Here is a 14,805-nt window from a genome sequence, read left to right on the forward strand (position 1 = left end):
AACTTCTCCATTCCTTTGCAACCTTGTTACTGTCTATCTTTTTAATTTAAATTGGTTGTGAAAAGTGCCTAGGCCTGGTTTTCATTTGCATTTCCCTGATAGTTCATAATGTTGATTCATGTTTTATATATGTTTTTATCATTTATACTCCCCCCCACCCTCTTGAAGATAGAAACTTTTGATAAAGAAAAAGTAAAATAAGTGGATGGGAGGACATGTATATGATAATCTTTCTGATTTCTTGTAGGAGTTCGTTTATTTTTTTAGGAGTTCAAGTTTAAAAGTGAAATATGCATTTAAAATTAGAAAGACTGGCCTCCCCTGGTGGCGCAGTGGTTGAACACTGGGCTGCGAAGCTGCCTGCAGCCTCTGCAGTGCTGATTCAATCTCCAGCCACCAGCGAGGGAGGGTCCCACTTGGCATGCAGACCTCTCCTGCCACGCCCGCTGCTCCCCTCAGCAGTGCATTTCGTCAGTCTGCCTCTTCTGTTCCCCGCCCTGGCTCTGGTGAATTCTCTCACCCTCCCGCACTTCTGACTGTACCCAGTGCTTGTATAAATAAATAAATAAATCTTTTTAAAAAAAAAAATTAGAAAGACTTTAACCTTTAGTGTTTTTTTTTTTTTTTATAACAATCTGTTGACCTTTGAGGGGGTTTTAGGAAATCTTCTAAAGCGAAAAACGAGTTTGAAGGTCTGTAGTTCTGTCACTAAAGATTTTTTTTTCCCTATTTTGACTCCTGTTTTTTAGTATTACAATATGTGTGTAATGTAATGGTAATGATAATTACACTGAATGATGGAATTTTTTTTTGAACTGCTGGATTATTTAATAAGCCTGTTCATTTTAAAACTTAAGTTTGTTAAGCTTTTTTAAAAATGTGGGGAGGTGAAACTGGTTGAGCTGTTAGTGACACAGCTTTGTAATAAACACAGCTTTATTATTGAATGGTAGAACTACTTAGAGCACATGTTAAAATAAGTCCCCTGACTTTCTATTCTTCCGTAGCACACTATAGTGGTCATTTTAATTTGAACAAGTTGCATCCTACCAATGTTCTGAGGACTGAATTCCTTCTCATCAGCGTTAAATGATGTGTACCTTTGGAATTGTGTTTGCCTTTATGAATTGATACTTAACATTCGTTAAGTCACATGCTTTGGCGCTGTTTAATACATTGCACTAATTACACTAATTATACCTGATCCATTTTGTGTTTGGTAATCACCCCTCTGATTTTAGGGAACAGTAGTTAGATTCCTCCAGTCTCCTTGTATTTGCAATAAAGGATTTGTATATCTTATTTGGAGAGTGTCTGTTCACATCTTTGCACTTTTCTAAACTGGATTGTGTTCTTCTAATTGAATTGAAAGAGTTTTTGTTTTTTTTTTTTTTTAAAGATTTATTTATATAAGCACTGGGTATAGTCAGAAGCGTGGGAGGATGAGAGAATTCACCAGAGCCAGAGTAGGGAACAGAACAGGCAGACTGATGAAATACACTGCTGAGGGGAGCAGCGGGCGTGGCAGGAGAGGTCTGTGCGACATGTGGGACCCTCGCCGGCAGCCGGGGATTGAACCTGCGCTGCAGAGGCTGCGGGCAGCTTTGCAGTCCAGCGCTTAACCGCTGCGCCACCAAGGGAGGCCCAATTGAAAGAGTTCTTTATATATGTCTAGGTTCATTCTTTTGCATGTGAATATCAAGTTATCTTTTGCCTTTTTTTTCCCTGTGTCTAACCCGTCTTGTTTTGGGAATGCCAGTTACATATATTAAATATCTGAAGTTGTTCGAGTTGACCCATAAGGGCCTTCCCTAGTGGCGTGTATTGCATCAGTGTATTTCATCAGTCTGCCTGTTCTGTTCCTCACTCTGGCTCTGGTGAATTCTCTCACCATCCCGCACTTCTGACTGTACCCAGTGCTTGTATAAATAAATAAATAAATCTTTAAAAAAAAAAAAAAAAAAAGAGTTGACTGATAAAATTTTTCCTTAGTATCTTTACGCTTTTTCATTTTGGGTAGTTTCCATTGCTGTATATTCACTTTAAACACTGTTCAACTTTAGAAGTTCAATTTGTGTGTCTAGCTATCTTGTGTCATTAGCAAAATTTTTTTTTTTTTTTTTTTTTTAGCTTCTGATTGAAATACAGTTATAGTTACTCTAAATGTGTATCTGCTATTTATATCATCTCTTCTGGACTGGTTTTGATCAGTGGGTTTTTTGCTTCATTATATATTTCATTTTCCTGTTTCTTTGCATACCTGGTCATTTTTTATTAGGTGCTAGATACTTTGATTTTTACCAAACAAATGTGATGCATATTTTTATAGTCCTGTAAGTAGTGTTAAACTTTGTTTTGAAATGCAGTTATTTAGGAACACATTGGTTCTTTTGAGACTTGTTCTTAAATTTTCTTAGTTGAGAACAAAGTGGCCTTCATTGTAAGGCCAGTTTTGTACTGTTAATAAGACCAATGCCTTGTGGGTTAACATTTTTGCCTTTGACTTTTGAGAATACCTACTCTCCTTGCTTCTCTATGAACCTGGAGGTTGTTGCCTCTCCTCCTTTTGAGTTTTGTTTTCCTCTGGCTCAGGCAGTTTCTCACATGCATGTGCTGATCAGTACTCAGTTGAAAACTTGAAGGGAACTTTCTTTAGATCCAGACCTCTTTATCTGTTCATCCTCTCCTTTCTGATATTCTCCCTTTGTAAATTCTAGTCACTTTCGCTCCTCTCGTTCTTACATCTCCTGAACTATAGGGAGATGACTGTGCTTCATCTAGAGCCCCCAGCCTGCTCTACTGTCCAGGAAGTAAGCTGAGGCAGTTATAGGACCTTGTTTGCTTCCCATCCTTCAGTAATCACTGCACTGGTTGGTGTTTATAATTTCTGAAGTTCATTGATTGTCTCTATTGTCTGGTTTTGTTGTTTTCAGGTGGCATAGTAAGTTCATGACATCTTGATTAGAAGTAGGAACCTCAAGATTGCTTTTACAAACAATAGAAAACATTAATTATTTCTCAAAGTCTGTATTTTTCCTTTGTATCTATTTCTTTCTTTCTTGGACTAGATCCTCATACCGTCATATGAGTAGTAAATCAGTAAAATTTGAGAAGGAAAAAACACAAAAATTAAATTCCCCCCCAAAATAAAGTAAATTATTATAAGTGAAACTCCCCCACATGAAGAAAAAAAGATTATGGAGAAATTTCTTAGATTGTACAAAGAATTAACCAAGAAATGCAAAAGTACAGAAATAATATTACATTGGAAGGAATTATGGAATCCTGTATCTACTACTGTTTATGTTGTTATGACAGTATCAGGAATGTCTCAGAGTGAGTGTTTTTCTTGTAATTACACAGCTACAGATTTTATTTAGTTACAATTTTATTTAGTTTAGTTACAATGCTCTATCACTTGGGGTAGTCTGGTCCTAAAACTTTAACTGAGAATATTTTGTTTTCCTTTTTGTTTTTGGACAGTATCCCTGTTTTCTGGAATTTAGCTATAAACAACCTCTGAGATCCTGGAGTTGATGTTGTGTGTGGTTTTCTTTTCTTTTTTTTTTTTAAGATTTATCTATGCATGCATACAAGAGCTGGGACACAGGCCAGAGATTCGGGGGGTGAGAGAGGATCCACCAGAGACAGAGTGAGAACAGAACAGGCAGATTGACTGAAATACACTGCTGAGGGGAGCAGCGGGTGAGATAGGAGAGGTCTGCCTCACTATGTGGGTTTCTCCCTGGCCGGCCTGGGGATTGAACTTGTGCTGCAGAGGCTACGGACTGCCTTATAGTGCGGTGGTCAACCACTTGTGCCACCAGGGAGGCCCTGGTTTTCTTTTTTTAATGTCAGAATCAGTCATGTTGAAATACGGGATTTGTCATTATATGAATTAGTCATATATTTTTTTTCATGTTGTAGCTGAGATAATGTTAAAGGATAAAGTCTTAACTCTTGTGCTCTTAAAAATAAAGATTCAATCTATTGATATATTGCCTTAAATTTTTTTCTTTCAGTATGCTAATTGGGGAACTTACAGCTTTATCAAAGCAATAAATTGCTCTAGAATAGATGAGGTTTCTTCTGTTTACCCCTTCATAATTTTTTGCACAATAGATTGTCATTTAATCCAGGGACCAAATTAGGGAGAACACTATATAATCCTGGCCTCATTTTCTCTTTTCTTATAGGAAAAGTAAGAAGCTTAAGCTCATCTTTGTGGTCATTAACTCACTTGACAGCTTTGCATCTGAGTGACAATTTCCTGTCCCGCATTCCTTCAGACATTGCCAAGCTACATAATCTGGTGTATCTGAATCTGTCCTCAAACAAAATCCGGAGTTTACCAGCAGAACTCGGAAACATGGTATCACTCAGGTATGCAGATTGAATTCAGTATTTAACAATATATTCCTTAAAAACAAAATACAGCATTCATTTTGTTAGGAAGTAACACTACCGAATAATTGGTATTTGAACAAAAGTTAGCTATATCCTTTACATAGTTTTTTTTTTTTTTTTGAAACTGTCAGTAAATATTTAATCAATTAATTATTGCCTGAAATTAGCTTTGTTGCTGTGTTTTGTGTACTGTGTTTTATTCTTGAACCAAATGTTTGGACAAACTAGGGGCAAACAAATAGAAGGCAGATACACGGATATACACTCACCTGTGACACACCGTTAGGATGCTTTCTCCCCACTAAATTCTGGGGCATCATTTTATCCTTAATACCGGTTCCAGGAAATCACTGATAATTAGTGAAACCTTTTGACATCTTAGGGCTTGTACACATAATAATAATAAAGCCTGGACTTGAAAAAAGTTAGAATTAGTTGTTGAATTTGGGAAACTATGCTGTGGGTCTATAGGAGGTGGGTAATAAGCAGAGTCACAGAATTTAGATGGGAATCCTGACTTTGCCTTTTACAAGTTGTGTGAATTTTGATGTGCTTCATAACCTTGCTGAGCTCCTTATCTGTATGTAAAGTTGCCGTGATACATACCCAGCCAAGGCTGAGACTACAGATATTTGAGAAGAGTAGAAAACTACTGAATGGCACATAATGTATTTAATAAATTATTTTTTAAACCTGTTTTTATAAGGTAGATGAGATCTACTCAAGTTGACTGAATATAAAGACAACCTCCAGCCTTTTAGTTAATCCCAGTGGAAAGTCTTGCCCCATTTCATCTTACCTGCTTTTTTGTGATTCCACTGACTTTGCGGCTTCCTTGTACTGTATACTGCACAGTAAAAAAAATACGGACCTTGTGAAAGTTTCTTTGCCCCTATTGCTCCTGGTCCAACCTTTTGACTTTCTGTAGACTTAATTTTACTTATTGAGTAATACTATGACTGTTTTATTCCCTGAACCAAATTTACTTAAAGAGCCTCCGTTCCCATGTGATATACTTAGAAATAAACAGCAACCAATTATTCAGCGTTTGTTTTGCTTGTTCAGTTTATGACCTCACCAACCTTTAGTTTAAACAATAGTAGCCAAGGTTCACTTAAATTTCAAGAACCAAAGATTATAGATACAGTTCTCATTCACATTTAAAATTTGATAAGGAAAGCTTATTTTCGGAATTTACCAGTATGTCAGTTTTGGGTCTTTGTTTTTTCTTACTGAAGATTCTGTTGCTGTTTATATTATGGTTACCTGTACAAAACAAATCATTGAAATAGTCATTAACAGATAATAGAACTACCATTACTTCTAATGTACAGCTAGTAATTTGGTGAAATGTTGATCATAAACTTAATTGTGCAACTATCACAAACTCTTTTACTATGTGATCATTTTATTTCCTTCAGCAAATCATATATTAGGCTGTTTTATCATTTCCACTTTCTTAAGTATGTGTAGTAGATCCTGTGTGTTCTAGAACAGTGCTGCTCTCAGGGTGATCTGTGCCAGGTACACAGCAAGTGAGAGTGATTTTGAATCTGTTGAATGTAGTACTCCTAATGGGATGTGTATTTTGTTTGCCTTTTTTTCCTCATTTCATTTTTTTAGTCATTTTCCCCCTATATTTTATATATGTATTGGTCTGTGAAAGTTTAGTTCTTTTTGTTATGTTTTTACCACATATGGTTTGAGAAGCACTGTATTAGACATTGGAATATAATACAACATTTTTGTCTTAGGAGTTTATATTCCTAGAAATTAAATTGTTGATTTTAGCTGTTAGTTAAAGGTTACTGTATCTTCTGACTTCCTGGAATTTTTACATCAACAGGGAACTCCATTTAAATAACAACCTGTTACGAGTTCTACCTTTTGAGCTGGGAAAACTGTTTCAGTTGCAGACTTTAGGCCTGAAAGGTATGCCTTCCCATATTTGTGCTTCTTATGGTTTGTATGTATGTCTTTGAGTCTAAAGAAGCCATAAGAGGGAATCTTTTTGCCAGGGGATTTTCAGGCTCTTTCCTAAACTTCCATCAGTTTTTTAGCTACATCCCAATGGTTTTCTTTCTTGTCTATCTGTAGATAGTCTAGTCTTTGTATTCTTTTTGCTTCTAGCCCAGCTTTGCTTTTCTAGTTTCTGTCAGTCATTTCCATGTTTTCATAGTACATTCTGGGTTCATATTTTATTTCATCTCACTCTAAATACCTTTTCCCCTTACTTTCACATCTAAGAGGTTCAGAAAGTGAAGAAAAACAATAAATAAAAATTTTGATCTATTTGGACCTAATAACACTATTTGAGCGACTTTTAAAAAATTGATTTATGGGGACTTGACTCATGTTAGAATTTCGGACATAACTGATTCAGTATGAACTGTTGGGAAACCAGTGTTAAACTAGCAAGATTAAAAGTCACATTTTAATAATATATTAATGTTTATAAGTTTATCACATTAAGTAATTCTTCACCAAGCTTGCCAGTCTGTCCATATTACTCCAGTTGATTCCTTTAAAAAAAAAAAACACACACACACATAATTCTTCAAGAATTGCATTATTTCTTAAAAATTCAGTTATAAAATGATATTCCTATAAATCTATTTCCTGTCGTGAAAGTAATATTATTCACAGAAAAAATTAGATGGACAACTACAAATAAGACTAAATGATTTACAGATGTATATAAAACTGTATTAAACAAACATCAGCTTTATAAATGGTTCTTTGGAAAGTTTTTTTTTTCCTGTGTGACTGGACTGACTGAGGTCACGGAAATACCAGGGAGATAAACCTAATTTGTTGCACATATCAGTAGCTTGCCTTTTCTGTAGCCTCTCCCTAAGGTAAGCAAGCCTATCTTTTAAAATTTTCTGATAGTAAACTTAAAAACAGAAAAAGGATAAAATGCAGCAAAGTGTATCCACATACTGACCACACTTGAATCAGCAATTAATATCTTGTTTATTAAGGCAAAACAGAACATTACAGAATTATTAAAGGCTCTCTCTATTACTCTTTTAGTCCTTTTCTCTGTAATCTTACAGTATTTATTTTGCAATCTTAATTCATATTCTAAGGTTTCACTATTTAAATTTAGGGTCATCCAGTCACAAATTCTCACACTGATTTTTTTTTTTTAAAGATTTATTTATTTATGCATGTAAGAGCTGGGGTACAACAGGCCAGTGATGCGGGGAGTGGAGGATTCACCAGAGACAGAGTGGGGAACAGAACAGGCAGATTGACTGAAATACACTGCTGAGGGGAGCAGCAGGCGAGACAGGAGAGGTCTGCTGTGCTGTGTGGGATTCTCCCTGGCAGGCTGGGGATCGAACTTGTGCTACAGACGCTGCAGATCACTTCATAGTGCGGTGCTTAACCCGTTGGGCCACCAGGGAGGCCAACTCTCACACTGATTTAAATGCAGTAAAGCCGCTGAAAATAAATGCCCAGGAGGGATAGAACAGTCTTCATAGCAACTTCATTTTGATGATCCCCTGCTCTTTTCTTTTACTGTTTTACAGCTAGAATTTTTCTTTCTTGGAAGTTCAGTTTCACAAATTCTTATTTAGCTTAGAGAACCTGTTAAACATAATTACATATATGTCTGTACTGGCAGTATTTCCACAGATTTAACTTTTTTTTTTTTAACAGATTCTATGTTATTTTCCTGTGCTTTGCAATTTGCACTTTAACTTTATTTAGTATCCTACCAGCTACTTCTTATTGTTATATTGTCCCTGTTCTCAGAAAACTTTTCTTATTGATTCTTAGGAACTATTCATATTGAATTACTCTGCCATTTAGTTGAAAAGTCATGTTAATTTGCTGTTGTCCATTCAGACAGAGCCAAAGTATTTCTGCCTCATGAATCAGTTTTACCATTATCTTTAAAGTTGATTACATGGGGCTATAGCTTGCTTTACTGATTTTTATATCTGTCCCTTTTCTTCAGGCTTGTTCTACAATGAAATTAGGGCAATAACCTTAAATGTGTATTCATTTTTTTTACTTTTTATTTTGTGATTCTTATAGATTCACACAATCTATAAGAAATAAATGCAGAGCAATATTTACTCTTTACTTAATTTCCCCAAATAGTGCCATCTTTCAGAATGATAGTATAGTTTCACAAGATACAGAACTTTTCCATCACCTGAGTATCCTTCTTATTTTCCTTTAATAGCTATGCTTACTTTATTCCTTCTCCTCAGTTCTTAAGTTGAACACAGATATGTTCTCTATTTTTATTATTTTGGCATTTCAGAAAATATTATAGAAGCAGAATCATGTTGTATATAACCTCAGAATGATTTTTTTTTTCCACTCAAGTTAATTCCTTCAAGATTTATCTAGGTTGTTGCATGTATCAATCCTTTATTCCTTTATATTGACAAGTAGCATCTCGTGGTATGGTTGTATCATGGTTTGATTTAAGCATTCACTCATTGAAGGGCATCAGAGTGCTGTTATAGATGAAGCTGCTGTGAATTTTGTATACAGGTTAATGTATGAACATAATTGTTCATTGCTCTAGGACGAATGCCAAGGAGTGCAATTGCTGGGTCATATGGTAGTTTCATGTTTATTTTTTAAAGAAATTGCCAGACTTTTCCAGCGTGTCTGTTATTTTACGTTACCAATATTGTCACTCTTATTTTAGCCATTCTGATAGATGTGCAGTCATATTTCATTGTGGTTTTAATATGCATTTCCTGATGACAGCGAACATCTTTATATGTGGTTATAAGCCACCAGTATTTTTGTGAAATACCTCTTCATGTCTCTGCCCATGCCCTATCCAATTAGATTGTTTGATTTGCTGTTGAGTATTGGGAATCATTTATATAATCTAGATACTAGATCTTTGTCAGGTAGGTGATTTGCACACATTTTCTTCCAGAATGCAGCTTGTCTCCGAGGATGAAGCTTAACAGGGTCTTTGGTGTAACAATTTTTAAATGTTGATAAAGTCCTTATTTTGGTGTCCAATTTGATAAGTCTTTGAATAGCTCTAGATCCCAAAGGTTTTCTCCTGTACTAAAAATGTTCTGCTTTTCTGTGCTACTTTGAAGGTGGTGATCCATTTTGAATTAAAAGAAGTGAAAATTTTTTAAGAATTTTAATTTTTTGCTTCTGTATGTCCAGTTGGTACAGCACCATTTGTTGAATAAGCTATCTTTCCTCCAGTGAATTGACTTCTGAACTTTTAAAAAACAGTTGGACAAACCTATTTTGGATCTATTTCTGGATTCTCTGTTGTTCCACTGATCTGTGTGCTTGTTTCTCTGCCAATACCATATAATTATTTGAAACTTGAAATAGGGTAATGAATCTTGAAATTGGATAGACTTCCACTTAAATCTTCATTTTCAAAATGATTTTAGGTACTCTGATTCCTTTGCCTTCCATATACATTTTAGAGTAATCTTGTTTAGTTACAAAAATTATTGCTGAGAATTTGGTTGTAATTGTATTAAATTCTTTGTATCAAATTAGGACGAATTGACATCTTTACTATGTTGAGTCTTACAATCCCAGGAACTGGTATAGTCTCTGTTTATTTAGGCTCTTGATTTTCTTTTTATCACTGTTGTGTAGATTTTGGTATAAAAGTCCTATAAATGTTTTGTTTGATCTATACCCTTTTTTTTGAGTGATTTTAAATTCTATTATATGTTAAATTTTGTTGTCTTTGTGTTCATTCTTATTTAGAAATACAGTGGACTTTTGTAATTTTATCTTGTATCTTTGTACCTGGTTGAATTCACTTCTAGAAATTCTAGAGTTGTTTTTGTAAATATTTTTGGATTTTTTTAATGTAGGAAATTGTCACTGTAAATAGGGATGGTTTTGTCTCTTTCCAATATGTGTTCTTTTTCTTTCATTTTCTTGCCTTATTGCATTGACTAGAACTTTTAGCACTGTTGAGTAAGAGTTGTGAAAGTAGAAATCCCTCTTTTTTACAGATCTTAGAAAGTATTCATTCTTCACTATGACCTCTGTTAGCAGTAGGTATTTTGTTAATGTGCTTCATCAGTTTGAGGAAGTTTCCATTTTTTGAAAATTTTTAATCATGAATTGTTTAATTTTATTAGATGTTAGTTCTTTTCTTTTTTTTTCCAATGTTAATTCTATACTAATTGATATAATCATATTACTTCTGGTAATTGATGTTTGAATATTGAACCAGTCCTGTATTCTTGGAATAAACCCCACTTGGTCCTGACATGTGATTCTTTTTATTTATTGCTGACTTATGTGTGCGTATTTTTTTTTTTTTAGGAATTTTTGACTCTGTTAAGGGATATTTACCCCTTTTGTTTTATTTGGTTTGGTTTATTTCATATTGGTTTTGGTAATGAAATTACCTGAAATTAATGCATTTGAAAATTTTCCTTATCCTCTGTTGTGTTCTTCCCACCAGTTGGTGTTGATTCTTTCAGTACTTGGTAGAATTTTCCAGTGAAGCAGTCTGGGATCTAGTGATTACCTTTCTGGTAGTTTTAAAGTTACAAATTCATTTCCGTTAATAAGTAAAGGGCTATTCAAATTACCTGAATTGAGACTTTGCACTTGTAATGCATGCAGTTGGTGCTTCACATTTCCCTCATAGCTCTGCTGTATACCATATCAGGTATACATTTTGATATGTTGTATTTTCATTTTAACTTCCTCATTGCATTATTAAATTTCTATTGAGGCTTCATCTTTGATCCATGGATTATTTAGTTTTCTAAGTACTTGCATATTTTCCCATTGTCTTTCAGTTACGGATTTTTAATGTGATTCCACTGTGGTTGAATATATTCTGTAGTATGCAGTTTCTGTCTCATTCTATCAATTACTGAATTTATTGTAGATTTTTATTTAACCTGCTTTCAATTCTTAAAATATGTTGTAGTTTTGTTTGGTAGTTATATGATTAAAATTACTGTGTCTTCTTGGGAACTGATCCTATATCATTAAAAATATCTTCTGTCACAGGTAATTTTATGTCCTCTAAAGTCCACTTTCTCTGATACTGTTACCACTGCAGCCTTCCTTATTAATGTTTGCACTATATATGTTTTCATTATTTCCCTTTCAACTGCTTCTATTGCTATTTTTGAAATGAGTTTCTTGTTGACAGCATAATCCACTTTTTTAATCCACTCTGCCAAGTACCTATCTTTTAATTAGTATATTAAAAGTGTTCATACTCAGTGCCTATATCTGCCATTTTATTATTTATTAAAGATTTATTAAAGTGGGGTACAGGCCAGCGGTAAGGGGGTGTGAGAGGATTCACTAGAGACAGAGTGGGGAGCAGAACAGGCAGACTGACTGAAATACACTGCTGAGGGGAGCAGCGGGTGAGTCAGGAGAGATCTGCTGCGCCATGTGGGTTGCTCCTTGGCCTGCCAGGGATCGAACTCGTGCTGCAGTGGCTGCGGATAGCTTTATAGGTTGTGTCTTAACCCCTTGTGCCCCTGAGGCCCCTGCCATTTTGTTTTTTGTTTTCTGGCTTTGTTTTTTATTTCCATTTTCTTTTCTTTCTTTTTTCTTTTTTTCTTATGGATTACTTGAACATCTTTTTCATTTCCATTTTGATTTGTTCGTAGTGTGTTTGAGTGTATATATATATTTATATATCTTTTTTAGTAATTGCTCTAGGTGTAACGTTGCATATACATAATTTATAGTAGTCTACTGATGTAACATTTTACCTGTTGGAGTGAGTATAGAAACTTTGTCTATTTCTGTTCTTGTATTTGTCCCCAATTTATTCTTTTAAATATTTCCTCTATATCCATTTAGAACCGAAGCAGTGTTATAAGTATTTTTAGTTGTCAAACATGATTTAGAAAATGTAAGAGAAGGAAACCTAATTGCCTCCTTTTGTAGCCATATTCTTTATTATTCCTTCCTAATGTTTCTTTTTTTCCCTATCATTTCTTTTCTATATAGAGAGCTTTTGTTAATGATTCTTTAAAGACGGGCCTGCTGGGAACAGATTGTCTTACTTTTCCATTATTGAAAATGGGTATACGATTTTGGATTGACAATTCTTTTCTTTGAATACTTGAGAAGTATTGTGCCACTTCTTTCAGGGTGTGTGATGACAAATCTGCTACTAATTGACTTTCCACTATTGATAGTGTTTCTGTCTGACTGCTTTCAAGATGTTCTTTGTCTTTTGTTTGCAAAAGTTTAATTATGATACTGTTTATTGTAGATTCCTTTGGGATTTGTTCTGTTTGGATTTTCTCAGCTTTGTAAAACCATAGGTTTATGTTTCTTGCCAGGTTAGGGAGTTTTCAGCTCTTATTTCTTAGAGTAGTTTTCTAGTTCTGTGCTCTGTGTCCTCTGCACCCAGAATTGTGATGACAGGAACATACACAGGGATCCCTGTGTTCATTTTATTCCTTTCTCTGTCCACATTGCTCTATCTTTTGATTCTTTCCTTTGTCTTTCTATTCTGCTGTTGAATCTGTCTTCTGGGCCTTTTATTTTATTCATTCTACTTTTTAGTCCCTTTTGAGTTATGTTTTATTTGCCAAAACTTTTTTTCTGAATCTTCCTATTATTACCCCCCTCACCTCCAGCATGTTTTTAATTTCTCACAGAAGTTTGTTTTTCAGTCGTGATTGCTTTATCTTTGTCAGGTCATTCTAGTGTTTGTGTCATCTATATTGAAATCTGATATCTTTTTTTTGTTTTTTCATTAAGTTTGAATCTTTGTGGTTTCTTGTGTAATGAGCAATTTTTACTCGATAATGAACATATTCTTTATTTTGTTACAGGGCTCTGGATTTCACCTAGACATTTTTATTATTTTTTCTGACTTTATTTAACACTACTCTGTTGGGAAAGGAGGGAGCTGTGTACCATATTAGGGAGGTAGAATTTCAGATTTCCCTTAACCGCTGACATTTGAGGGTACATCTAAATGGTGGTGGCAGTTAACTCTGTATGTGGTCTCCACAGTAAACTGCTTTGGAGTGACCTCATTATGACGAGGAAATGGTAAAAGTCTAACTCTGCTCAGCCTCTGACATCCACAGAAGGGACACCCTGTTACTGTGAGTTGAGCTGAAACTCACCTCACTCACATATACCACCTGGGAGTGTTGGGATATTCTTTTTCTTTCTCATAAGGGTGGAGATCTAGCCTTTACTGGCATGTGTAGAGATGATGCCATGTATGATTCTTTGGTGTTTAGCTGGAGTAGAGATGTTACTATTTTAAGGTTTTATCTTGTTTGACTGCCCTTTTCTGGTCTTTTCACTTCCATTGGATTTTCTTGTCTGTACACATTGGTGTTTAATTGTTGCTAGTTTCTTCAGTTACATATCTGGAATACAAAAAGCAAAAGATAAACACCCAAGGAACTTATCATTATATTGCTGCTCAGTCCTGAGAGCCCGAGCCACTGTGCTTTCTCACTACATTTCAAAGTTCTGTGTTTATTTACATATTATGTACAGGGTTCACCTTCTCTCATTCATTTTTCTTCCCTCTGAGGGCTTGGTACCATGTTTTAATTGTTCTTATTTGCTCAGTATTCCAGACAGTAAAGACATTAATTTAAAATATAAAAAAATTTCAAAAGGTAAGCAGATACTGGGGGAAAGTTTGACTTCAGCTGCGTTTATTAGTCATAAATAGATGTTTGCATTTGAATATGGTTTTTAACTTAGAAGGAAGGATCACAGAAGTAGTGGTCTCTAAATATGTTTTGCATTAGAAAGTAGTAAAAAAGACAGCATTAATGTAGGTCTAGTTAGAATATGCTGCTGACTTGTTACTAAGAAGTTTTTAGTTGACTTTTTTTTTTTTTTAAGATTGATTTATTTATACAAAAACCCGGGTACAGGCCAGATGCGGGGAGGGTGAGAGGGTTCACCAGAGACAGAGCAGGGAACAGAACAGGCAGACTGACGAAATACACTGCTGAGGGGAGCAGCGGGTGCAACAGGAGAGGTCTGCCACACGATGTGGGACCCTCGCTGCCTGGCCAGGATCGAACCCGTGCTGCAGAGGCTGCGGACAGCTTCAGAGCACGGTGCTCATCCGCCTGCGCCACCAGGGGAGGCCGTTGACTTCATTTTTAAAGATCTTTTTAGCCTAAAAGTTATACCTGTCTCATAGGATGGTGATTAAATGAACATTTCAGGGCTGTTGGTAGGTACAAAAAGCTATACATGTTAGGGAAGGATAATAGTATAATGCCATCGTGCAAAGACATATTTTATAAAATGTAGGAGTACATCTTTACCATTATAATTTTAGAATTCTAGAATCTTAAAAGAGGTCTTAATTTTCAACTAACTTAGTTTGTCTTTCCATCCATGTAATTTGGCTATCCAGAGAATACTCTCTTAACTCACAGGGCGGGT

At 35.2% G+C, this 14,805-nt stretch overlaps 1 protein-coding gene across 8 annotated transcripts in view; it reads left to right on the forward strand.

Annotated features, from left to right (window-relative positions):
• The window catches only part of CNOT6 (CCR4-NOT transcription complex subunit 6), a 61,122-nt gene that overhangs the window by 34,358 nt on the left and 11,959 nt on the right, over positions 1–14,805 (forward strand). For all 8 annotated transcript variants that reach the window (XM_054691877.1, XM_037500997.2, XM_054691880.1 and 5 more), the window contains 2 exons: positions 4,197–4,383; positions 6,254–6,339. In XM_054691877.1, the coding sequence (XP_054547852.1) occupies positions 4,197–4,383; positions 6,254–6,339 (273 nt within the window). The remainder of the gene's footprint in view (positions 1–4,196; positions 4,384–6,253; positions 6,340–14,805) is intronic.

This window comes from Talpa occidentalis, unplaced genomic scaffold (genome assembly GCF_014898055.3).
Source record: "Talpa occidentalis isolate TD23 unplaced genomic scaffold, MPIMG_talOcc4v2.1 talOcc4.9, whole genome shotgun sequence".
Taxonomy (NCBI): domain Eukaryota; kingdom Metazoa; phylum Chordata; class Mammalia; order Eulipotyphla; family Talpidae; genus Talpa; species Talpa occidentalis.